The 27,229-nt window shown below is 39.4% G+C and overlaps 1 protein-coding gene and 1 long non-coding RNA gene across 2 annotated transcripts; one reads left to right on the forward strand and one right to left on the reverse strand.

Moving 5' to 3' along the window:
• Window positions 1-12: 12 nt before the first annotated feature.
• Window positions 13-9,750, forward strand: LOC134489578 (uncharacterized). The gene is made up of 3 exons (XR_010067144.1): window positions 13-450; window positions 1,059-1,116; window positions 9,485-9,750. It is a non-coding gene; the product is annotated as an uncharacterized LOC134489578 (long non-coding RNA).
• ZCCHC10 (zinc finger CCHC-type containing 10) lies at window positions 5,953-27,229 on the reverse strand. The gene is made up of 4 exons (XM_063292343.1): window positions 27,147-27,229; window positions 15,369-15,527; window positions 12,303-12,344; window positions 5,953-9,666 (listed from the first exon to the last, which is right to left on the reverse strand). The coding sequence occupies exons 1-4, from the start codon at window positions 27,194-27,196 to the stop codon at window positions 9,387-9,389; spliced, it is 531 nt and encodes a 176-aa protein (XP_063148413.1). The 5' UTR covers window positions 27,197-27,229; the 3' UTR covers window positions 5,953-9,386.

Consider the following 27,229-nt stretch of genomic DNA (forward strand, 5'->3'; position numbering starts at 1 on the left):
CCTCCTCTCCCTCTCTGCCCCTCCCCCTCCCCCTCCCTCTCCCCGGAGAGGACTACCCAGCAGCCCCCGCGTCAACAGCCCCCCCGCCCCATCCGGCGGCTGAGGGGAGGGACCAAATTCCCTACCACGTGACCCGCTCTCGGAAAGGCCTTGCGGGGCCCGAGCACCGCCTTTCTTCGGAAAGGGAGTCCCTTGGTTTTCCGACTCGGGATGTAACTCACAAAATGTCGATCGAAAGTTGCGATCGCCAAACGAGCCGCGTGCTTGCTTCTTAGGCGGAGGGGCCTCAGATAGGTGACGTTCAGCCTTATTGCAGCGAGCGGGATAGTGAGGGAGCTGGTCAGCCCTGATCAGACGGCTGCGGCGACAATTTTCCATTGATTTCTACTCGCCATCCTGGCTACCAGATTAAAGTGAATTTAGTTTCATCCAAATGTATGTGGTATTGAGGTACCTTTTCCAGTAATTTATTAATAATTGTAGAAATAATAATTAAAAGGAATAGTAAGTGATATTCGATCAGAACTATAACATCAAGTTCTATATTGTTTCGTTTTTTCAGCATTGGCACGTCAAAGAAGCATTCAAAACATCTCATTAACACTGCTAGCCCAGACTTAGCATGAGGTTATATTAAATGAGAGGAGCAAGGATAGAAAAAACAGGCAATAAACGTCACCTGGAGAAGTAAGTCTTTTGTGGATGCCATCAGATATTTTGTGACTGATGTGCAGGATATCTTTCATGGCACAAAAAGTTCTACCGGTCAGGGGTACAAACTGTTCTTCACTTCAGCCACTCTTGGTCAGAATCCAGGTTGAATAAGAAAGGAGGTAGCCTTTTTGAAGACATTAAGGGGACGGTCAGAAGTTAGGATAAATTTATGTAACAATCCAGCTCAACCAACATAAAAGGAAGCCTAGCTCAATTGATCAGTGGCTGTGTCAATACCTAGTAAAAGGAAGAAAAAGGAAGGGGAGGGCTCACTTTTGGAGACTCTGGTTGGATATTAACAGATGATGGAGTGACAGCCAAGCTCATCAACTACTTTGTTTCAGTGTTCTTCCCAAAGAGGAATTGTGTTCAGATGGACTTAAATAGAATAACTGATCCAAGGTAAGTGAAGGATGATTATGGAGCGCCTGGCTACCATGAATGGTTTTCTCTCCAAGATGAGACCAGTTACATCCAAAATCAGTGAAAGGGTTTGTGAATGGTGTATTGGAAACCCATTTCTGTGATCTTTGAGAAATTATGATAACCACAGTGCTGGAGGATTGAAGAAGGGCAAATACTCATATCTTCAAAAGGGGGGAAGCAGGGAAGACCCATGTGACTACAGATCATCAAGTTGATGTTGATACTGGGCAAAACTCGAACAGATTATTAAGAAGATGGTTTGTGAACTTTAAGAAAAGATTGCATTGCATATTGGGAGATAGCATGGATCTATCAAGAATAAGCCATTGATCCTTTCTGATAGAGTAATGAGTTTTGTTGGTTATAGGAATGCAGTGGACATAATATAATTTAACTACAGCAGAGGCTCCCATGAGATCCTAATAGAGAAGGTGGCAAAATGTGGGCTAGATTATGCTGCTATTGGGTGGATACCAAGTTGGTTGAATACATCTAAAAAGTATGTGTGAATGGGCTCCTTAACAAGCTGGAAGGAAGTATCAAGTGGTATACTGCAGGGCTCTGCTTTAGACCCTGTGCCGTTCACCTTAAATTAAAAATCAAAGGCACGAGAATAGGATGGAGGAGATTTTATTTATTTATTTATCAAATTTGTCACTGCCCATCTCCTCTGACCAGAGGGACTCTGGGCAGTTTACAATATAAAACAATAAATATATAATAAAATTCCGATATAAAATACACTATAAAACAATTTTGCAGAGCTACCAAGTATAATAAAATCCAGATGGCTGTGGTCTCATTAAGTCATTGCATCGGAGGGGCACTTCAAGGCACTAGCCAGCCCCAAGTATGACTATTCTCCTCCCTGCCCCAAGCCCAGTGGCAGAGCCAGGTCTTCAATTTCCTCTGGAAGGCTAGGATCGATGGGGCTAATCTCACCTCTGGGGGCAAGATGTTCCAAAGGGCGGGCGCCACTGCAGAGATGATACAGGGAGAAGTATATGTGAAAACGTTCTAGGTATCCTAGTGAATTGTCCTGCCCGGGCCAAACACATGACATAGGCAGTTGGAAGTTGCAAGACAGCAAGTCTTTTGAAATACGTGCCCAAGTGGCAGAGAGAGCATGAGCAGAAATGCACACACACACACAAGTGGAAAGAAGCTAAGCAAGCTTGCCTTGCTAGAGTCCCAAAGTTTCCAGTCCGATAGGTAAGACTAGTCAGAGTTTTAAGGTCCAAGTGTCACAGAAAGTTTGTCAGCCAGACCACAACCCAAAGTCAGAGTCACAGGATTCAAAAATCAGGATTCAAGGCATACAGAGTCTGGATTAGTGAGCAGTTGTTTCCAACAGAGATGCTTGGGTTTGCTGCTCTACTTAAGTAGAGCCAGTGTCAGTGTTGCTCATTATGGAAGGACATGACTCCTTTCTTGCAAGGAGACTTGCAGAGCACCTTTGCTCTGCTCTCTTCTTTGCACGGCGAGCACTTGCTGTAGGTGGAGACGGCAGCTCAGCCCCCTCATCTTTGGGGACCAAAGGTAGCTGCTCCTGTGAATTACCAGACGGCCCTGCCTTGACTGCCTGCGGATCCTCAGGCAGTAGTTCATCCAGTAACTCCGGAGGAGGCTGTTCATTGTTGGTCTCCTTGTCTGAGTCTGAGCTCACCATGGATCACAAAGTGAACATGAGCCAACTCTGGTACAGTAACTGCAGAGAAAGCAAATGCAACCCTAGGCTGCAGCAACAGAAGTAGGGTTAAATAATTGTTCCTTATTTTGTGTTGGCCAGACTACACCTAGGATCCTGCATGTCTGGGCACAGTTTAGGAAAGACATTGACTCTGGACTGGAACATGTCCAGAGGAGAGCAATCAAGATGATGAGGGTCCTATAATGAAAAAGTGTTCAGGAATGGTTGGAAGCATTGAGTAAGTTTAACCTGGAAAAAACTGGTGGGGAAATATGTAGCTGATGTGCTATCATATGGAAGACAGGGCACAATTGTTCAGAGTTGATTCAAGGGACAGGACAAGAAAATGTGTTTAAATTACAAAGAATATCAGGAAAATTTCTTCTGAATATCAGGAAAGGTTTCCTAACAGTAATAGCTGGAATAGATTGCTTTAAGAAGTAGTGGGCTCTTCATCATTGGAAGTGTTTAGAGGGATGCCGTAATAGCAGACTCCTGCACTTGACTGGAGATTGGACTAGATTATTTTCAAGGTCTTTTCAACCATTTCATTCTATGTTTCTATGAAAATCCTTTCATATGGTTCAATTGTACTGTAAGACAGTACAAATATGACATATAAAATAGAGGACAGCAATTCCCTTTCAATTCAGAGTATATGTCTTACCCCTGGCTATAAAAACCTGACACAGGGTTAATTGGACACTGCACGGTGTCACCTTCTGTACATAGCAGGGCTAGTCTTAAATGCCCAAGTTTGGATTTAAATATTAACTGGCCTTGGCCACCAGAAATAATTATTTCAGCTTAAGTATTGTATTGCCCTCATTTCTTTCTCACTCTTTGTCCTGTCCTATAATTAATTAAACTGATTGCGTAGTAGTTTTGCACTCCCAGGTTGGAAAGCCATAAAAAGCTGTAAGAGATGCACATCAGATAATTATCAATGATTCCTTAATGATGTGGCCTCAATTTTCAGGAGCCAGAATAATTCTAAATACAGTTGGCATCCAGTCCGGATGTTCTGCATCCTTCTTAATGCCCTTACTTGAAAAATACCTAAATCTGTTCTGAATGTTTTATGGGGGGTGGGGGCTATATGATACACATTGTAAATACTAATACAGCTAGTCCTTGACTTAACAACCATTCGTTTAGCAACTGTTTGAAGTTATGACAGTGTTGAAAAAAGTGATAACTGGTGCTTGCACTTACGGCCGTTGCAGCGTCTCCACAGTCACGTGATCAAAATTCAGGTACTTGCCAACCGGCATGTATTTACAATGGTTGCAGGGTCCCAGGGTCACATAATTGCTATTTGTGACCTTCCCAGCCGGTTTCTGACAAGCAAAATCAGTGGGGATCCACGTGATTCACTTAACAACCGCTGCAAAAAAGTTGTAAAATCTGGTGTGGTCACATGATGCCCTGCTTAATGAGCACATTGCTTAATGACAAATTTTCTGGTTCCTATTGTCGTTAAGTAGAGGACTATCTGTATAATGCTATTATATCACCAAATGGAGTATTGTACATAAGCAAACTCACAAAATTAGTATAAACTCAAACTGCACTGTGGCAGTGTGTGAACTCAGGCAATGGCATACTGTTTTCAAGTTACTAACCATAGAACTATTGTAAGTGTGCCACCATATTCTGCAAAAGTAGTGTTAGGTATCATTAAGTCTGGCTCAACAATTAGCAACATGGACAAATGCTTGCCACCTCAATTTCTCTCCAGCTAATAATTCATAGCGCTTCTAAAGACAGTCCTGCAGTCTCTTTGACCCTACCCATTTGCTTATATGTTGTCTTTCCCTTCTACACCCCTGAACCTCGCCAAGCAGAATTTTTAATCCGTCATCCACTCACATCACGTGCCCAAATCACACGAGGTTCTGCTTATTCATCACTTGAAGGGAACAGCCAGGCTTTATTTGGTCTAGGTTTAGTTGATTGGCTCTTTCTATAGTCCATGATAATTTTCATAACCTCCTTGAAAGCCATCCATCTATCTACCTACCGATCATATATTACCTCTGCAGAATTAGCACTGCAAGACCCACACCTCTTGATGGAAAATGGGCAGGACTTGCATCTTTCCTGGCATCACTCCCCCGGTAGATGCTGCATGAGCCCTTCTAAGTCTTCTCTATTTTCAGTTAACAAAATGGTGACATCTGTGTATCTCAAATTGTTAGTGTTTTAGCTTCCTGTTTTTGTCGTGTTTTATCATTTCTTCCAACTTTGCCGTTCTTATAATACAGAGACAGACGGACGTTGAACAGAATTGGGAATCATATACGTCCTTGTCTCATTCCCTGTCCTATTCTGAACTATTCTATTTCTTCAAGCTCAGTTCTTACACCACCATCTTGTAAAGATTCTTCAGAAGAATAATCAGATATTCTGGCACACTTGTTAGCCTTACTATATTCCACATTCTGGCATGATCTACATAGAGGCTTTGCTGCATCTGATCAAGCAAAAATAAATCAGCTTTTTTCCTTTTCTCTGTTACCTGTTTTATGTTAGCTACCTGATCTTGGGTCTTCTGCCATTTCATCTGGCATTCTCCTCTCCATGTATGACTTTATTCTTCTGTGTAAATTCTAAAGCAAAACTTCATTTGCAATTGCAATTTGTGAAATGGGGTGGTAATCTGCATTCTCCTTTATCTCTTCTTTGCATAGGTATTACACACCCATGTTATCCAATATCTAGGCCATACAGTCTTGTTTTGTATTTGTTGACATAGAGTCATTAGCACTTTTACTGCCTTTTCTTTGTGGCTTTAAATCTCTGCATTATTTGTTCTTCTCATTCTGCTTAATTAGCAGGTGACAAGTGGTTAATTTGAGTGTGTCTGTTGCTGCTATGGGGGGTATTTTATGAATTTTAACCTTGTAAGCCACCCAGTCACCGTGTGAGATTTGGGTGACCATATAAATTTGTCTAGTAAATAAACAAACAAACAATCCTCTAAGTAAAGCTGAACAGCTCTGATACCATCTAGATAGTTCTTTCATTACCCTTGATGGTAGTTAGTATTAATCATGAAAAGCATCTACAGTATTCATACTAAATTTACAATCTGTGAAAATAAAAGTTTGAATCCTTAATTTCCATTTAATAATTTATTAACTTCTTAAATTATACATTCTGTAGCATGATTCAAATAATTTTCTGGTCGTTTTAGAATTATAGTTTCTGAATTTTGCAAAACAGAAATGGTTACAGACTAAAATACACAACTTACATAAACATTTAAATAGAACATTTGTATTCAAAAGTCATTCTACACACTACATTTTCATAAAAATATAAAAAAATAGTTCAATCGTTAATTCATACTTTAACTAGAGTAGGATATTTAAGATGTCCCCTCCCACATATTCCTCATAAAAAGACTCCCATCAAAAAAGAAACTAAAAAGAAACTATCACTAATTGACTATTGCCAATTGCTAGAATTCATCACAATAACCTGTTATTTCTTTTCTGTAACCTACAAGAAATGGATTGCAATAATCTTTCCTAATATGCATCCTCCATTCAAATTCATTTAATTATATATAACTTGTGCTATGCAAAAAATAAACATTTTATTTTTAAATAAGTGACTGTAAATTAGAATATGACCAGAATAATCAGATGCATGTTATACGCTAATATTTATGCAAAAATATCGCAAGGGGAAATATTTAAAGATATCTCCGTTTATCCAGCTCCACTGAAAATAAATATTTTTCTTATTGAAAGCATTTGTATAACATTTTTTCTAGGTGCCCAAAATAGTGTGCAGAGAACAAAGCAAACACCTCAAACTCTTCCATTTTATAATGCTTTCAGGGCATATTTAATATTATGAAAAGGCACAAAGATGAAACATTTCAGTTGCAACACTGAACACTACTCTCCATGCACAGTGCAAAAACAGCTTAAAGGGAAGTTTTTAAGCTTGAACAGGTCTTATTAAAAAGATCAAAGCATTTGGCCTTGGTCCAAAGATTCTGGTACAGAGAGAGACATGTACGTAGCTGCCTGCAAGAACCTTTATTACAAAACTGAAGATGGCCTTTGTTAGTACTGGATAGTGCTATTTCTCTTTCAGTGGACAGAGGATCACGCTTCTGGTCCAAACCATGGAAAAAGGAGTATCCTAGCCCTGTAGACAAGGTGAGGCCAATGGGTACACTACACCACTTAGACTTGGATGAGGGGAAAAATTGGCTGTCAAGCCACTATTTAAAGAATGACAGAAGGGCAGAAACAATTTTTTTTAAAGTACTGTTGCTGCTATATGTTGTCATACAGCAGGCGGTTCCCTCAAGATTTCCCTCTGATTTAGGGAGCAATTTGCTAATCATCTTGTGCTTAAATTTGAACATGGGGAACCCCTATCCAACAAGCCATATTCAGTGTGCTGAGGGTGTCCCATATGGCCTTCAGGTTCTATCCAAGCCCTCCCTCCTTCCAGGACTGGCAGAGAAAAAATGTCCACCTGTGTCAAGCACTGATCAGAAATAAGATTTCTCCAAAGCTTGAATGATTTAAAAACAGTTTGTACTGATATCAGCGAAAGCAGTTTTAAAGCCAAATTACTACAAGGGGAAAAAAAGGGTGTGTTGGTCTGTCTCCAAGAAAGTAATTTGGAGGCTGTATGCTTGAAGTGAAGTGGCCCCATCTTTTGGTTGCAGCATCATCAACTGATGCTGTGTGGTTTCTGAAATCAGTGTAGGCTTGGAGTGAAATAAGTTCCTCAGCTCTGACTTAAATGATTTTTGCAAGGGGAGAGCCAGGAATATTAATTGATTTTTGAGTTAAATATTGTGACTTTCTATTTTAGAAAAGTCGAATGCACTTTTTGGAAATTTCTTTTCTCTGCTTTTCAATGTCAGTTGTGTTCTCTTCCCATCTATAATAAACAGAAGTATGCTCTTTTTTTAACCAGTAATATAATACTAAGAATTCATTTTGAAATCATTATATGTAACCATAAACAAGAATTTGGCATTTAAAGAGACAACCTAAAGTGATCTGGAAAAGTATCTACTCTAAATTACCAATGATTTTTAAAATACCCACTAAACTACAATCATAATAGCTCAAGGATTTTGGGGGGGAGTGGGGACAATTAATAAACAGCGGAAGGTAAAAAGAGGCTTAAAGGAATAGAAACGTTGCTAACTCAATGGTTAGCTGGCAATATTTTAGATTTTGCCAGCTAACCATTGAGTTAGCAATTTTATTTTAGATTTTTGCCAAATGTAAACATAGCATGAAGTCTTCCAAGGATTTCTGGGCTGAAATGTTTACCAAGTGACCAGTTGCCAAGTTAACGCTTTACATGAGAATCAGTTTAAACACATCCCTTTCTCTGAAAGGAAGGAAAATATGAAAGTAAGGTATAAGACTAGGAGTCAGGATGTATCCCAAACTCTTTCTTTCTCTGACCTCTTCTAAACTAGGAATAGTATAGACAAAATCTCATAATTTTTAATTTCAAAATTATAGCACAATCTATTTTCTTTTACTCCTGTTGGCTATCTCTTGCTTATAGTATTAATATCTATTTCTGTTGGAAAAGCAACAAAATAATTCCAGAAATTATTGGCGTTCATGATGATTTTTAATTTGCTTGGAAGAGTGAATGAGGGAATAGATCTTACCTTTCTCTTCCCCCAGCTGTCATATTCTCTTCCACAAGTTTGTGTGCAGTAAAGGTATACGGAACCAGCCAGCAATTACACTAGCAAAAGGAAGTTGTATGGGGCAGTCAGTCAAAACCCAATGTTGCAGGAGGGCTGGTTACAAGACTTTAGAGGGAGCGCACTGAATTCTAGTAAGATGTATACACCTCAGCACGGTGCAAAGATCTCTACCCAGCAGCATTTTTCATATGCAGACAAAGTCCAGAAGGGCGTTCAAGACAGAGAGTCTTGTTTCAATAGGCTGAACCACCCCACTGGACTGAGATGGAAATAAGATCCGTATATAGGATACTGATCACAAAAGAATCGTATTAACAGAAATTTGATACTGAACAATTATTTGATTAGAATATTGAACTATATTTTGACTTTTCCAACAAGTTTTTTTTGTACAAAATGCAATATCATTCCCTCTGTAACTGGGGAGGGACATTAAATATGGCTTTGGATATATTGGCCATCTGAAATCAAACTTCATATTCTCCTTCCATTTTACTAAGAATATAAAACTGATGCAAACACAAGGTTGCTGTATGACTTACAGGATGATTCAGAGAAATGTGTTTTGCTTTCTGGCATGTAAACATCTGGATGACTGGACCTTAATTCATATAAATATTAGATTTCTTTAAAAATTAAGAAAAAAGGTAGCATTCCCTATTAAACAGTAATCCACAAAAATAATCTTTCAGTAAGTATTACTTGCCATTTAACAGCTTATGGCCTATCAACTACTATGTAAAAACACATACAGTTTTACAACTGTAAAAACAGACAACTGGTTAGTTTAGTTTGGCCATTATGCATTTTCGATGCAAGTTATTGTTTAATGCCACTACAGTCCTAGCATCGCACTAAATTGTTCTTCTTTTTCTTTGGTGGCTCATCATCTGTGCTGCTATCTGTGCTGCTGCTGCTGCTGCTGCTGCTGCTGCTGGAAGAACTTGACTCTGTTTCAAAGTCAGAAGAACTAGAAGAAAAACTTGATGATGGAGAAGATGAAGAACTGGAAGTGCTTTCATCACTATCACTGTCGTCTGATGAAAATTCCTCACTCTCTGATGAAGAGTCGCTAGCTGAAGTGATACTGCTGCTACTGCTGGAACTTGTCACACTTTTAGACCTGCACAGAAGTTTTAAAAGGAGCAGCAGACATTATTCAGCAAAATCTACTAAAAGAAATGTTTTAGACTTTCAGTAGGAAAAACTAGTAAAGACACTGTATTACGGGACAGCTTGCCTCTTCTGCCAAAATATTCTGACACTCACTTATGCACCGACATTTCAGTTTACTGCTTTGCAGTAGGCCTATGCAAACTATTCTGTATGATTTTGCCTCTGCATACACCTCTCAAAGCTGCAAAGCAAAGCAGAAAAGTCTCAGTTGAGCTGTTTCAAGGCTCTCCTAAGATCTTCATGCATATACAGGATAGATGGCACATCAACGAGCAAATCCTTGTGGCGGGCTGGGGGGTATGATGGAAAGGGACCCTTATCATATGATTTGCACAGGCCTACCATGTAGTCACCAATTACCATGAATAAACAAACAAAATTGGGAAAAAAAACCCTTTGTTTTCTAATTCTAATTAGAACATTTAACTTGATTCAAGTAGTAATTCTCCAGCCAAAAACAAAGCCTAGATAACAGCCTATGCAATGAGACAGGTAATATTGGAGAACGTGAGTTCCTACTGTGTCAATGAATCACAGCAGGCGTTAAGTTCATGTGCCTTCCCCTGCCCCCTACCTCCTGTTTGCCATGACGATAAGAAATGTTTGCAGATATTTAAGTGAAGTATAGTTTTCTGCAGCGAGGTTTCTAGATGGTGCATTGCATAAGAACGTATCCATGTTACATGATCTGGACTGATTGTAACTTGTTTTCCAGGCACAGTTTAAGGTGCTTTTTCAATGCTTAAGACCCCAAACAGCTTAAAATCTCACTATTTGACAACCATTTATCCAAGGATGTGCTAATAAATGTATAACAACTGGCTTTGCCAGCTCCATTGCTACCACCATGCTGCTAGCTGCCAAACAGCTGATTGGCATATGAAGTGCTGTGGCTCAGCTCTGCTCTGAACTGGCTCACAAAATTCCAGAAAATTTAACAATTTGTTCTCACAAGCCATCTCCAGCACACCATTGCATTTATCTCAACAAAGCCTGTCCAGCAGGAGAGGCCCTCTTAAAGAAGCTCTCACTTTCTAAGGCCAGTTTGTCAAACATAAAAGGGCCTTCAATGTTTTTCTCAAGCTACAGAATGTACTGCCTCAGAAGCTGAGTTTGGTCTCTGCTCTTTCTGCTTTAAGTACCCAGGAAAGATCTTGGGCTTACAGTGATAGTCCAGTGAAGGTACTGATTCATTGTGCAGAAGCTTTGAAAAAGGCAGAAATCCATGCTAGGCATCATTAGTAAAGGCGCTGAAAATAAAACTGCCAATGTTGTAATGTCCCTATAGAAATCTATAGTATATCCACATCCATAAAACTGTAAACAGTATGCCAGTTACATTTGGGGGGGGAAATACCATAGAGATGGAAAACTACAGAAGATAAAACCAAAATATGTTGAAGACTCAAAAGACTTATTCACATTTTATTTATTCACTCAGTCACTCAGTTATATAGCTGCCCATCTCAACAAATGTCTGGGCAGTGAACAATATTTAAAATAAAGTTAAAACAAGTATAACTACAACTACAAAAATTAAAATACATAGCAGCTGAAAAAGTAATGCAAGGAGTGAAACTGTTGAGGTGGAAACCAGTAGAACCAGGCTAGAGAACACTGTTATGTCGACATAGACCAGGTGCCTTTCAAGGCTTTCAGGAGAACATCCAGGTATTTACTGACTTGGAAAGACACACAGAACTACATAAGGGCTTTGACTTGTGTAAAGTGCAATGGACACACCTTCTGGATATATATGGCTTCATGCTTGTCTAATTAAGCTGAGTTGTGTCTGACAGCCTTCTACCAAGTAAGCTAATTCCTGAATAAGGAGTGAAGTGTTTGGAGATCCAAGAATTGCAGCTGAGCCTGGCATAAAACCTGACAATTGGGGATGGGGACATTCTTGAGGTACATTTCCTTCTCAAAAATACAAGATCAGGATTTTCATCCAGTGAAAATGACTGGAAGGAAATTAGAATCGTTTTAAAAAATTATTCACACAGCATGCAGCTAGCCCATGGAATTCATTACCAAATGTGGTGATGACCTGGATGGCTTTAAAGGGGGATTAAATAATTTTGTAGTCTACCAAGGGCTTAGTCTTGAAGACTCAATGTTTCTCTTGGGTTGGCAGGATGCCTCCAAGTACCAGTTACAGAGCAACAATGACAGGAGGGGTTAAGTCTCCAACCATGCTTATGAAAACCTCAGAGACACTTGGTTTGCCAATGTGAGAAACAGAATGTACAGCTAACATGGGCTTTGGCCTGATTCAGCAGAGTTATTCCCATGTTCCTCTTTAGACAACCTTTTTCAATTTGAGCTAATCTTGAGTGATTTTAACCTTTTATTATGTGTTGGCATTTTTATTGTTCTTAGCTACCTTGAGTTCTTTAAGAACAGAAGGGAAGGGTATACATCAAAATAATAACCATATTAAAAATAATCTCTTCTTGCTAGCTAAGGAAGGACAGGAAGTGGAATGCACATAAGTCTGAGTGAAAGTGAAAGATAATAATACTATGAAATTATTGGTGCTATGAAATCTATTTAACTTTTAAAAATTATTTCTTTACATACCTTTTTTTCTTGTTCTTCCTGTCTGTAGTACATTCTCCAGAGCTGGTTGACAATAGGAGATCGGGAGAGAGGGGAATCAGGAGGAAGGAAGCAATTACTTCAATTAATATGTATTTTTATAAGAGTTCAGTCCAACCTGGACTAACATTAGATCAAAATCAGTTTCTTAACAAGTAAGAAAATATAAAGATGGAAACTTGAGAGATGATAGCAAAATAAATAAAAAATAAAAAAATGGACTGCATATTAATTTAGACCATTTAAATACATTTTGTTACTATTTATAAGTCATTCAGATAATTTCATAACCAAGTAGCATATAAATACTGTTCATATGTGAAAAGAAGATTTAGGTGAATGTTGGTGTCTTTTGACTAAGTCCAACTTAAAGGAATCTCAAATGTCATAGCATATACTTAATTGCAACAGGGTGTCTTAATAATATAAACTTCAAATACTATAAAGCAAGTACACTGAAGGTTTTTTTAATCATGTTTAAATATTATCCTTTAATCTTAACTAATTCTTTTCCATAACCATAGTTTTAACCTGCTTGCATACTACATGCGTACAGCTCAAAAACATATGCACTGTCATCTCTTAACAGATCAAGCAGCAACCAAATAATGGAATGCAGAATACACTACAAATTACTCAAATGGCCACTACAGCATTTCAGTTATTGAAGAAAAGATCTTAGCCATATAAATGACTAAGAATACTAACTAGGTAGTCCTTCGATTGGTCCAGAGTAGCTATTATTCCCTCTAATTCAGCAACATAGTTCCAATACAAGAATAACGACACTGACTTATTTTGCTGGACTGAAATACTCTAAAATGTCCTATTAAGATAAATGTGCAAATGTGCATTATATTGAAAAAAAGGTTATGATGTCATCTAAAAAATGCGTTTGTAAAAATTAGTCTCTATTTAAAAAAATAAAAATCAGAACAGCAAAAAGGTCACATTTATAACATATCCACTTTGAATAAATTTCATTTAATTATAATTTTAATGTTCTTAGGGATGTGCAAAGTTCACTGAGCCAGGAATGGACCATTGCAGAGAATTCTAGAATGCTGCATTTCTCTTTGGACCATGCTGAACTCCTTCTGGACATACCATTCCAGGGACAGTTTGTTTCATTGGGAATGCTGTGTCCAGAACACCTTGGACTGCTGCAGTTTCAGGGAATTTAATTCTGGGAAATGCTGAATCTCCGGAGCAGCATGGTCCAAACTGCCTCCCTGGAGTTTGGCACAGTCCGGGGGGAAACAGAACATTCCATTTCCATTTAATAATGCATAAGCTTGAATTACATAAATACTTTCAACTATGAGGGTAAATAGTGAGGGAGTGGGCAGGGAAACTATGCTAGAACCAGAAACGGAGTGAACAGACTAAAAAGCAAAGAAAAATAAAGTGAAGGATTGCAACAAAAGGAGAAGTGAACTAGTAGCAGAACTAGGAACAGAAAAGAACAACCAAAGAAGAAAAAAAAGTGATCACATAATAGTTCCAAGAAAGGAAATAGTTCAAAACTGAACTGGAGGAATGTATTTACTGCTGACTTAAATAGCTGCTGCTACAGTTCTGTGGATCATGATAAACAGACATTAACAAGAGTAAAATAGTTTTACATAGTTTCATAAAGCTCACAAAGGTTTGCTAGGACTTATTCTAATTTATGTCCATACATACATCCTTATGAACTTATATTGATTTTAATGGTTTCCCCATAATTAAAGAGAATAGGCAGTGAAATAATTTCCCATGCATAATTCCAATCTCTATGAGGTATGTCAAACATTTTCAGTTTGAAGCATTTCAACTTCAGAAGAGGCTGTTCCGACCTTAAAGTGTAACCCTGCCACAACCAATCCAAAAATGTGGCACAATGCTCCCCACATTTTTATTATTATTCTTGTGCAATCATTACCATCTCCCCAAAATTATTATTTACACTGTGGAAGGTGTTAATAATGGTGAGCATTAACCTGACCACTATTGGAACAAGTGTTTCAATGTCAAGACGGCTTCTGAAGGGTCCTAGAGTCCCCCCTCCCCCAAGGGTTAGAGGGCAGAGACAACTCAGATTGCAAGAGCAAGGACACAGTGAACAGCAGTGCCTGGAGGAAGATGCCCTGCTGAGCAGATTTAAGTCCACTGTTCCCCTCTCTTCCACTTAGGTTCCAGCAGCTTCTCATTTCCAGTGGTTCTACATCTGGAGAAAAGTTCACCTCCAATCCTGGTCTGTGATTTCCCTGATTCACATGAGTCTTGGTCCTGAAGATGCACCAGCTCTTCACCCTCATCATAGGACTTTATGAACTCCTGAATGGTTCAAGTTTTTATTGGACTGCTCCAACATCACAGTAAGTATTTCAACAATGTACCAACTGTATTAAGACAGCTCCATTTCAGTATCGGGATGCTTCTGATAAGATTCCACTGAGAGGTCAGAACTTTGCCTTAATTACATGGGTATAAGTTGGTCTGGAAAATTGCTTTACTGTATCAGGCTTTCAAGATTGTCATTTACCTTGCTAGCAATAAAGATCTTCCAGAAATCCAAATGGTTCTTGTTTCCTGAGTTTGCTTGTCTCATGAGGCTTGACAAATTAAGAAGCTTACCCACTGCTATTTTCTAATGCTTTCCTACCCCCTCATGTAACCCTGCCAGATGCATGTGTAAAAATTAAAAAGATGGAGCACCTAGAGAAGCAGCATTTCTGCCAGACATAGGATTTCATCTCTGTTTTGGAAGCAGAGAGAGAATTAATGCTTTATTACCTTCTCAATACTGTTAATACCGCCATTGACAGGAGGCTGTTCGCTTAACCCCAGGCAACCTCAAAGTTCTCTCAAGCTAAAATGAACATCCCCTAGCTTAGTTTTCAGGATTACTTAATTGGGTTACAGTGTTATGCATGACATTCTAATGAGTTCCTCCCCAGTGACCAGTTACATATGTGCAGAACCTGTTAGGAGGTTTTTACTGTTTTCCTTGTGCACATATACTTTTCTATAGTGACATATAATCTTCTGCATAGTAAATCTTACCTTTGTTGTAGTAGTTGGTTCTCTTTTTCTTTAAGTGCTTTTTTAAATTCTGCTGTCCGTGATGGTCTATGCAAATATTTTCTTTTCCCTGTACATTCATATGTCCAGTGTCCAAATTCCAAACATTTCTGACACCTTACATGTTGCTTATTTGCCTCCCTGTGGAAATAGATAAAAGTGATTGAGACCAGATGTTTTTGATTTAAAGTCAGATATAATAACAGTTGATGCTACTTTGCTTGAGATTAGGTGGCAGTTTTAAATTAACCCCTGCTATAGTTTCATTTCTCCTAACTTGGTGATGATTGCTCAAATTGGAGTGTTCTCATATTTCAACAACTTCATTGATTTAATCAATTTATATTGACACCCATGTTGCAAACAACTCTGGGTGGCTAACAAAATTTAAAAACCAAGGAAATCAGCAATCAACCACCATACCTGGGAAAATAGCCAAGTTTTAAGAGCTTTCTGAAAGGTCAAGATTGGGGCTAACATGATGTTGTCTGGTATGGTGTTTGAGGGCAGGGACTGCAACAGAAAAGGCATGCTTCCTGGGACCTGCAAGATGGCTTTCGCTAATCAATGGGACCCAGAGTATGTTCCTCCTGCCAGATCTGATGGGATGGGTAGAGATAACTGGAGAAAGGTGGTCCCTCAAATAACCAGGCCTCATGCCATGAAGGGCTTTATAGCTGACAACCAGCACCTTAAATTGCACCTGGAAGCCTACTGGGAGCCAGTGCAGTAGCAAAGGTAACATGGGTATATCAGATATAGCCAGAATTGTCACACTACCACATTCTGCACCAAGTATAGCTTCCAGATGTCCTTCAGATCAGCCCAATGTAAAGCCCATTTCAGTAGTCCACCTGGAAGGCAACCACAACATAAGTGACCATGCACACTGCCTCCTGGTCCAGGAAAGGGGTCAACCAGCACACAACAAAAAGCTACAGTTCCTGGCCACAGTTGCCACCTGTTCCTCAAACAGGAGTCATGAGTCCAGGAGGACCCCCAAGTAGCACACTGATTCTGTTTGGGGTAGTACAAGCCCATCCTGAAATAACAATGGCAAATCACTGGCATAAGGATGTAGGTCTTCTGCACCAGGAGGCACCCACAGCCACTCAGTTTTGCTAGGGTTGAGCTGGAATCTATTCTTCCCCTTCCAGACCCCTGCAGCCTCCAAACACCAAAATAGAACCTCCATAGTATCCCTTGGTTAGCCTTGCGTTGAAGAGCTGAGTATCATCAGCATACTAGTGATACCTCATCCCATGACCTCACCCAGCAGCTTCACGTAGATGTTAAATAGGAGTACAGAGAGCATCAAGCACTGAGGAATACTACACAAAAGGGATTTGGGCTGGACCTCTCCTCTCACCATTAGCACTGATTGACCCTAAAGGAGGAAAACCAGCACAAGATTGTGTTCCCAACTCCTAATCCCTGGAGCCAATCCAAAGAGATACCATAATCAATGGTATCAAAAGACCCCATACTGCTCCCTCCAGAGGTCATCCAGTAGTGTAATCTATCCTGTCTTAGTCCCATGACCAGGCCCAAAATTCGACTGAAAGGTCCAGATAATCTGCTTCCTCCACAGATGCAGCACAACCACTTTCTAAGCAACCTTCCCTAAAAAGGGAAGTTAGTGATGGGACAAAGATTGTCCAAAATGGCTGGGTCTAGGGAAGGTTTCTTGAGGAGTGGATGGACTACTGCCTCCTTGCTTGTCAGCAGGAACATCCCCTCTCTCAAGGATGCATTCACAACCACCCACATGTTATCTCCCAGGAAGCCTTAGCTAACCAGGAGAGATAGATGTGGCTGAACTCAAGTTCCAAGAACCCTGTCCACTCCCTTGAAACTAACAGATCAAACTCCTCCCAGATAACCAAGCCAGATTCAGATTCAATTAACTCCACAAGACCTGACTGAAGACTAAAGTCCAACTTGGAGTGAATCTGAGATGCTTAATCTGCCAGATGTCTATTGTATTCCTCACAGCAGCTCTGTAAATGAATATCCAGCCTCCCCTTCCCCTTCTTTCTAACATTTTTCCCAGCACACTCCAAGGCACTCAGAAACCAATCTGCCCATGCAGGGGAATAATGGTAATGTCCTCCAACCCCAGATCACACCGCCCACCATAATGAGGTTCAGAAAATCACTGAAAACTTATTTGTTCTCCCTGACCTTGGGATAGGGTGATTGTGGAGTCTTCATGTTTTTGCTGGTAGTGTTTAGTCTTCCAGTCAGTGTTTATATTTATGTACGTATATATGTATGTGTGTGTATGTATATATATGTGTGTGTGTGTGTGAGAGAGAGAGAGAGTGAGTTGTTTGTCATTGTAAGCCACCCAATCATTAAACAGTCGGGCAACCTCAAAATTTAATTTACATTATTAAAAAATTATCTAAAGCGTGATCACCATTATGTCACAGGCCCTTGATGACCTAGCTCAGATCCATGGCTGTCATGGTGACCATAAACTCCCAAGCTACCTATGACTCTGCCCTGTAAAGAAGGCAGGTCCCCAAAACCGAAGAAGTCCACCACCAATCTGGCCATGGAGTCTAGGAGCTCAGGTGTGGGGTTTGCTTCACAGCAGGGAGGCTAATTCAGTAGGAATGATCCCAAGAGCCCAACTTAACAGAGTCTCATGTCCAGTCAGCTTTGGGGCAGCACCTCTAAATGTCACCAGAATGTCCCAGATTACCAAAGCTACTCCCTGATTGTGCCCCCTGGCCTTGGCTGATGTTATACCTGAAACTCAGGAAGGGAGATTTCCAAGACAGCAATCTCTCCCTCTGTGCCCAGCAAAGTTTCAGTAATACATGCTAGGTCAGCCCTCTCATCCTTATAGGTGAGGGAGGTGAGGGAGGGAGGCCCTAGGTGAGCTAGGTCAGCCCTCTCATCCTTATAGTGTGGGAGGCTTTATTATGGACTGACCTGGCATTTAATAGCAGCATCCAAAAACCTGGGCCTCTGAAGGTTCAGTGACTGAGAATTGTGGTACAGTGCAGGAGGCTGAAACTCAGCAATGGTACAAGACACCAGAACCACATTCCCTGAGTGAGGCTCACCTCCTACCTCCCACCATCTCCCGCTCAACACAGCTCCTGCATGGCAAAGGTAAGATGGCTGTCATACCAAAACAGAAGCCATATAGCAGCCACATGGCCCAGGCTGGCTGATCCCATCACCAGCCTTCAGTTCCTGCTCCCAGTGTCACCAACTCCTATCATCAGAGAGAATCTGCTGCCGCCCAAACTCTTGCAGCTATCTCCAGCAGCATAGACAATTTGCCAGGACCCTCCAGCGCCTTTTTCTGTCACCCTGCCGTGCTGCTGGCCCCAAGCATCTGATTGGTGTGCTGGCCACAACAACTCCAATCAACTGTATCCACCTGTACTCCAAAAGGTTCCTGCACCATCTGCCAAGGGCAATTGCCAGCAATCTCTTGCTCTCCCATCACCCAAGGGCTCAACAGGAGGCCCAGATCACACCAGCCTGATTGAAGTGTGATTCTCTGCACTCAGTCCCAAATATCCAGGCCAGGAAATCCATGGAGGACTCCACAATCAAAACAATGTTCCTCAGCTCTCAACCCTCCACAAATCTTCTGCCAAATGCCCGACTTCTGGTGGGGACATGGCAGACTGAACAGCTGTGCCCGTGGGTTTAGCAGGCGGAGCCGACAGCGCAATTTTTTCCGGCTCAGGCAGGTTTTCCTAAAGCCTAGGAGTGTTCTCTAGATAAAGGAAAACACCTGGAATCACCCTATTTGCCCTCAGGACAGCTTCTTGTAGCCAGAAGATCACAAACAGTGTTTGGCGTTCGACTGGTTAAGAGCTAGCTGGGAGGCGGGGACATCACCATTTCCCAAGCCACACTGTAGCCTTAAGGACATTAAGACCAGCCACCCCATTTCTAAATCACCATACACACACACACACACACACATACATATATAGATATACATACATACATACATACATATATATATATATAGCATGTTTACCCTAAGAGGCTTTCTATAGTGAGGAGAAGCTGACTCTCTTGGTGCTTATTGTTATTTTGGGGATTACTTTTTAAAAAAATATTTTTTTAAGTTTTGGACTTCATTTTCTTTCCAAATATTAAGGAGGATTGAGAGTAAATAATTGTCTTCCTGTTATTTTTGTACTAAATTTGAAGATATTAGCATTTTCCTACAGTACATGTTGAATTGGTGGATTTGAACCTTCAGCTTTCAGCTTCTACTTTCCCTTGGGAACTGTCTGCTTATCTCACTTTCACTTTGTGTAAACACACTCTGGAACTTTTTTATATCTTCAACTTTCACTGGTTAAGCTCCTAGGGGGAGCCATAATCCACTGCGTGAGACATGGAGGATTTCAAACAGATTTTTTCTGACTTACAGCAAGATTTTAAAGAGATTCTTTCTGACTCCTATCAAGCTTTTATGCAAGACATTCAAGACATCATGGAAAATATGGGGTCTAAAATGTGTCATCTGGTTGGGGATGTAGTGGATGAAACTGAGTACCCAAACAGTGATAGAAATGTTTTTTCTAAGAGTGAGATCAGGATTCCAATTGAGATGCTGGATGAAGATTGAATAATAGAGTTGGAGAAATTTAAGGGAGGGAGAGATCCGCAAGCAATAAGTGAAATTTATTTTATTTACTATTTATTAAATTTATATTACTACCCATCTCCCCCAAATTGGCTTTTTGGTGGAATGCCATGAAAAAGAAGGGGCCATTATGTATGGGGGGTTTTCTGAAGAGAAGTTGGAATTTTGAGGGGAGCAGTTGGGCTGTTTGATTTTTTGAAGAAAAAAGCTCTGTGCATATTGGGATATGTAAATGTTCTGGTTTATTTTGAAGTGGGATAAGGGTTAAAGAATGTTTATCTGGATCGCTTTTAGGGTTTGGCTGTTGTTTGTTTTTAAAGATTTGGATTAAGATTATTAGGGTATAAAATGTTTATTTGGATGGTTTTGGGTTTATTAATAGTACAATTTTAATAATCTTAAGTATAATGGCAGACAATGTATGTGCTTTTTAGTTTGATTTTTATTATAGTCAACAGAAATGTATTGAATAGTAGTAGGAATGGAATAAATAAATAAGTGCTATCTTTTGGGGGGAAAGTTATTTAGGAGATTTATATGAATTTTTTTTATTTCAATATAAGGGGTGGGAGTAACTGTACCTAATGATTTTTATAATGTGCCAAAGTGGAATGATTTATAGAAGTAATGTTTAATATTTATTTTTTTATTTTATTAGCTAAATTTAATTACCGCCCATCTCCCCCAAGAGTAAGATAGAGTAAGAGATTGATTATGGAAAATTTTTGTATATCCTTTCTGTAATGTTGAAATTTTTTTTTCTCTTTTGTTTTCGCATCTTTTTAGTTATTTTTTGTAGTTATTTTTTTGTTTTTTTGTAGCTTTTATCTTTGTTTTTAAACTTAATAAAATTCTTATTAAAAAAAGTCTCCTGCCAAATGCCCATAGTTCATTAACCTACTGCCCCATAAACAATTGACATCCACCTTGGTACCATGTTAAAAAAAAATTGCACAGAAGGTCATCCATATACAACAAATGAAGACCTGTAACATTAGGGGACACTCCTCACTCTACTTCAAATCATAAAAGGCTTTTAGTAAGGTGTTGTTAGGAGCTCTGACAGGGTGTGGGTATAAATGTTCTTCCTTCTCCACATCTACAAGAAGGTGGTGGCAGGAGGAAACTTTTGTTATCCTCCTAGTAGCTGACACTGATGGCTTGAGGCCAACACTTGTCCATGGTGTTGGCTTGAGGCCAACACTTTATACTGGGATTGAACAACCTTTTTTATAGATACTCCATGCATCCTGGATGGTAGGCAAGAACTAAGTAAGCAGCCAGCACCATCCTATACTCTTGGTGTCCTGGCCAGGACTGGAAAACTTCTGATGAGTCAGGAGAAAAGTTTGTAAGCTTGTGGACAAAGTTTCTTAACTACTAACAAATAGTTTTTGATATATTTTATAATCAACAAATAACTCTGGAACACCAAGTTTACATTAGCTGCTATTCAGCCAAAGCCCCAATGACAGTCATTACCTGTGTTCAGCTCAAATCCTGAGGTCATTTCAAGAATAAAATGATAGAAGTGCAGTTAGACTCCGGATGACTTAGTCAGAAAAACTGTCCATGAAATGTCTGGATCCAGTTGCCTATTGGTTTTTACACAACATATACAGGGTTTTCTTAACTACAGATTTCATAGGACAATTGACAGAAATTAATCACTGAAATATGCCACCAAACATTGCATATATTGTTTTCTTTTTATTTATAAATTAAATTTATAGCCTGCCCAACTCATAACTTTGAGTATCATACAAGTTAAAAATAACATCCAGTACAATAAAAACAACAACAGGTGATAACCTGGGGACTAATATACCCACTGAGAGCCAGTTCGATGTAGTGGTCAAGGCATCAGGCTAGAAACCAGTAGACTGTGAGTTCTAGTCCTGCCTTAGGCACAAAGCCAGCTGGGTGACCTTGGGCCAGTCACTTTCTCTCAGTCTTAGGAAGGAGGCAATGGCAAATCACTTCTGAAAAACCTTGCCAAGAAAACTGCAGGGACTTGCCAGGCAAGACTGAATGGAACACACACATGCGCACGCACACTGCGTTAATAAAATTCCCACCAAAGCACATAGTTCCTAATGTATGTCTTTGAGAAGAACCTGGGGAAAGAGCCAAGTCTTCAAGGCCTGGTTAAAGGATAGCAGGGTCAAGACAGCTCCAATCTCCAGGGGAATACTATTCTAGAGGACAAGCACCAGGACAGAGAAGGTATTCCACCTGGGCTCCATCAGCTGACACTGTTTTAAAGATGGGACCTTGAATATGGCCACTCTGTCACTCTTACCAGATGAGCAGAAACAATGGGAGAAAGGCAGTCCCTCAGATAACCAGGCCCTATGCCATACCTTGAATTTCACCCAGAAGCTTACTGATGAAGCTCACTTAGCAGAGGTGTTACATGGGCACCCATGACTGCTTGCTTACTGCTGTATTTATTTAGTACTTCATTAAGAACATATTTTGACTTTAAGGCAGGCCAAGTAAATAAAATCAGTTAGACCTATCTATGGTACTCCAAGATCCATTCTATTGACCGTGGCAAAAAATCAGGAGTCTGGTAGTACTTTTCCCAACTAACAATTTTTATTAAAAGGCATAAACATTTGTGAGTTGAAGCTCACTTCATCAGATGCATAGAGAAGCTAGACTATGCAGAATTTAAACTAGGGTGAGGTGGAGGGGAGAAGGGGGAAGAGATATTGGTTATACAGATGCTGGTTACATGTGAGACAGACTACAAGTATTTTTTCAATTTACAATTGTAATGCGTTAAAAACCCATTCTGTTTAGTGAGACTTTGCCTTTGCCTGAACCTTTTGATGTATGTATCCTCTAAGACCCAGGCTAGAATCCAGGAGTCTATGAGTTCTAGTTCCACCTTAAGCATTTAAGCCGGCTGGGTGACTTTGGGCCAGTCCCTCTCTCTCAGCCCAACTCACCTCACAGGGTTGTTGTTGTGTGGAAAATAGGAGGAGGAAGAAGTATTAGGTATGTTCGCCGCCTTGAGTTATTTATAAAAATAATAAAGGCAGGATAGAAAATAAATAAAATAAATACTTAAATATCAAGTTAGTTGGCATATTCATTATTTGAAATCACTTATGACTGTGTCTGAATTTGAAGGACTATCTGTAATTTATTTCTGCAATTCAGAAATTCATTGTTTGGAATGCGATCATCTCAAAGCTCATTTAAGCCCAGCTTTTGAGCCTATTATTTAATTAATAACAATATTCAGTAATTATAGAAAGCTGACAGGCTGAGGTTATAGCTTCATAATGGCTGGGTTCACAACACAAGCCAAATATACTTTATTTACTTTTAGTTTAGTATGTTATCCAAATTCAGTCACTGTGGTGTATAAGTCACAGTTAATGGTTTGGGCTGCTCTGCTCCAGTCAATAGTTGCTTTGCAATTCAAAATTTGCTAAAATATTCTTATTATGAATCACTGAGCCATAAATCACTTGACACAAGACACTTGAATTTCATCAGTTTTTGAATACAATCCAACTCAATGTTTCTCAAGATTCATTCAAAAGTGTGTATTGTACTGACTCAAATACAATTTTTGTCTCCTTGGGATAATGCGGGTTTTTGTCTAAGGGCTCTTTTTCTAGTCTATAGTCATCTTCTAGTCTCAATCTTAGCTATCTCTTTCAGAATTAACAGCATTATTTACAGGAAGATTTATTGTTACAACACTGGAACGTAGGAAAATTGTATAAAACAGGTAACCCTGCTCCCTGATATCATAGGCATCCACTGGGGTAGAAAGCAAGGGAAGTAATCAAACAAAAAATGTGTTGTGATACAATCTCTCTAACTTACATACTTTCATATAATGTCAGGGTTCAAGTAAAAAAGAGTTTCTGTTCTGAAACTTCTTTGTTATTACTGTTTGCCCCAAATGCCTATGACTAAAGAAACTAATTTGTTGATTCAGTCTCCTCCACAAACATGCAAATCTCCTATAACAGGAGAGCAGAACATCCACTCAAGGGCCACGCTAAACTTTGCATGTTAACGGTTGCATTTAAAAGAATCAAATTTTGAGTGAGGGGTTTTGAGGCTTTAAGGAGTGAAATTGATGTCTTAAGCCTCTGCAAGGTTTAAATCACCTGTTTTCCCCTTCATCCTTTCTTCCATTCTAAAGAATACAAAAATAGGGTTCTGGGGACTACAAAAGAGGTATCAGCAGGCAGTGTACAGTCTCTTAAATGATATTACTACCAGTTAAATGTTATTTCATTAAGCTGATTTTAAGAGCATTTTATGAACACATTATCATTGTTTTTTGCAAAAGTATTATTTGTGATCTTTGTACAGTTACATTCAGGTATAGAGCTGCCCCAAGTGAAATAGCCATCATACTTGCTGCTTGAAAGATTATAAATAGTACTAAAGCAATATAAAGATCAGCACTGAAACTTCAGGGGTAGAGATAGGATTTTGCTATGGGGATTATAGTAGGGAAAGGTGAGAATGAAGGTTGAATGCTTAAAATGCTTTAGAATGTATTTCTGACTAAACCGATTAGATTACTTTATTAAACATTGCTTTTCAGTGTGTTATGTTATGGAAAATTGGTTCTTTAATAATGTTCTAGTGTTTTTAAATAAATGTCAGTTTGTTGTCAGTATTTAATACTATGTTCATTAAAGCAATTTAGCAGATTTATTCAATCTCATAAAGACATATAGCATATGGGACTGGGTTTTTCATTTCTTAGATTCACGTCTTTCCAATTAAACGGATTAGAATAAGATCGTATACAGAACTAAAGGTGAGAGATTATCTCCCTTGACAGGGTGATCTGTTAGAAGTCTCAGAAATAACTCTACAACTCCACTAGCTGATGGTGAAGAAAGATGAAAATTGTACTTTAGCAGCTGTAAGAGAACCAGAGATGTCCCAAGATTAAAATGTATATTGAAAAGTGTGGATTGAGGAGATAAAATATGCCTATAACATAGATAATATCTGGAGGGGCCATCCAAAGATTTACACAGATGTTTCAGCATATATTTACAATAGCCTTCTCCTGGTGACGCAGTAGAAAATAGCAAAATTGTCTTAAGACCAGCCAGCTAAGCTCATTTCAGATGTGACAAGGTGCTATTTGCAACTCAACTGAATTTGTGGAGGTATTCAGATAGTTTTAGAGAATGTTACACTTCCCTTTAAAGGTGGCAATTCACAGGTTTAGGGTGACCCCAGTCCCTTCAGTAGTGATGTACTCTGGCTATCATTGTTAACAGAATAAACTAGATTCTTCTTTCCAAATAGGCAGAAAATAATGTAGCAAAGTATCAGAGAAGGAAACTGTAAATCAGACTATTTATTAAAAAGCACAAAGTCATAGGTAAACTTTAATGCAAACTAATATTCTGTGATGTTATTCCCTTATCACAAATAAAAGAAACAACCTTGATTTTGCTTCTATACAAGAATGTTCACAGTTCATGATAAATTTTAGAAAATTAAGAAGACCACACACACAACTTTTAGGCTCCCATCCTCTGTGGCTCCTTTAACCATGATTATTACTTCCTTAAAGCTGCGCATGTCATCCAGTCCCAGAGCAGCTGCCATTGTCTACTTGATATTTTCAAATTCTGATTAGTGCTAACAGGAATGGCAACAATGCTGAGATTAGATAACATGCTTAGTCTGAAAAAAGTTATACATATGTAAAAAAACAGTAATATAGTGTTATTTATGTTTACTGTTGTGACTGTGTATTTATCAGGTTTTTTGAGTACATCCAAATATTGCACAGATAATAAATAATTGGGGAGGGGTTGAGGTTGAAGACTTAGGACTTTTTCATAATGTTCATTTAACTCAAGGAAGTTAAGAACCTGTAACTAATTCCAGCATTACAAAATACTTAGGCTTACAAAGAGAAAACACTTCTGGTGCTGGAACTATTAGTGGAAGCTCATTATAAAATGTTTAACACAATATGAGAAGCTAATTAGAAGACATTCATTAAATTTAATATATCTAGATAGCATTACTGAAATCTTTAAAAACGTAAACACTACTACATTTACACAATACTGAAGATTATAGGACCAAACTCTCATGCCTATTTAATACTGGACTAGAAAGATAAGATCAGTCTGCTAAGCCACATGTAACATGCTAATGGGAAACAGAGCTTAAAAGTTTATGAGCCATTATTATGTTGTGTTCATTTGAGTGATTATTCTAAATAGTTTCTCTAAAGCTGAAATCTTTACAAAATAAATCTGCAAATGCATATACTTAAGAAGCAGCACTTTTTCACAGTGACTTAGGTTATTTAATCATTATTAGTTTATGAAACCATAATTTGAAGGGTCCACACAATACACTAAGACACACCAAACAAACCACATTTTAGCTCAGTACTAAAGGTGTACACCTTTAGCAGCTGCCTCTACTCTATTTAAAATTGCATAGAATCACATTGCACACAACATTTTTAGCAATGCTGCACAGGAAACAACTGCACTTTATTCTAACAATGTTTGAACACACAAAATTTTGTGAGAGAAGTTACGGACGACGGCACTTTCATACCTACAGACTTATCCTTGTCACTTTAGATGGCGGGTGCTACCAAGCAAACCAAAATAAACAGGGCAAGAAGTTACCACTAGAGCTGCCCAGATACCCATTAAACCGCTTACCCTGCAAGTTTTTCCACAGCGAGCGATGCTGAGAGAAACACACCGCGACAACAATGGACCAAGGAGGCTCTCCTCCCGGGGTTGGTATCAACGGGGCTAGGACATCGTTCGCACCTCCAATCCCTGACCCCCGCGGAAGAAGCGGGTGTTCTAGGCACTTCACCGTCTGTCCCCTCACACACGTAAACGCGGATCCAGCCTCCTTAAAAGACCAATTGCACACATGCAACTATTTCTCGCCCTTTTAAAAAGGACTTCGCAATTCTTCCCTCGTAGCACTGTCCTCCGCTAACAGCTCGGGAGCAAGGCGGTTTGGATTTCCCGCGCTTCTCCCGCAGGACTGCCTCCCGCTCGTCTAACACCCCTCTCTCGAGAAGCCCAGGATGGCTGCTTCCCCCTCCAGCCCTTCTCTGCCCTCCACACACTCACGCTTGTCTCCGAGCAATCAAGCGATGCATGGGAGTCGCCATCTTAGCCATCGGCCGGGCACGGACCCAAGAGGCATGCCGGGA

This window comes from Candoia aspera, chromosome 2 (assembly GCF_035149785.1).
Source record: "Candoia aspera isolate rCanAsp1 chromosome 2, rCanAsp1.hap2, whole genome shotgun sequence".
In the NCBI taxonomy this organism is placed as follows: Eukaryota; Metazoa; Chordata; class Lepidosauria; order Squamata; family Boidae; genus Candoia; species Candoia aspera.

Bases quoted from the DNA above. Each gene is read 5' to 3' on its own strand.
- ZCCHC10 (XM_063292343.1), bottom strand. From the start codon at position 27,196: ATGGCTAAGATGGCGACTCCCATGCATCGCTTGATTGCTCGGAGACAA. The intron at 12,345-15,368 runs GTAAGATTTACT...ATTGTCAACCAG, and splicing joins AACCAACTACTACAACAAAG to CTCTGGAGAATGTACTACAG. The intron at 9,667-12,302 runs GTATGTAAAGAA...ACTTCTGTGCAG, and splicing joins AGGAAGAACAAGAAAAAAAG to GTCTAAAAGTGTGACAAGTT.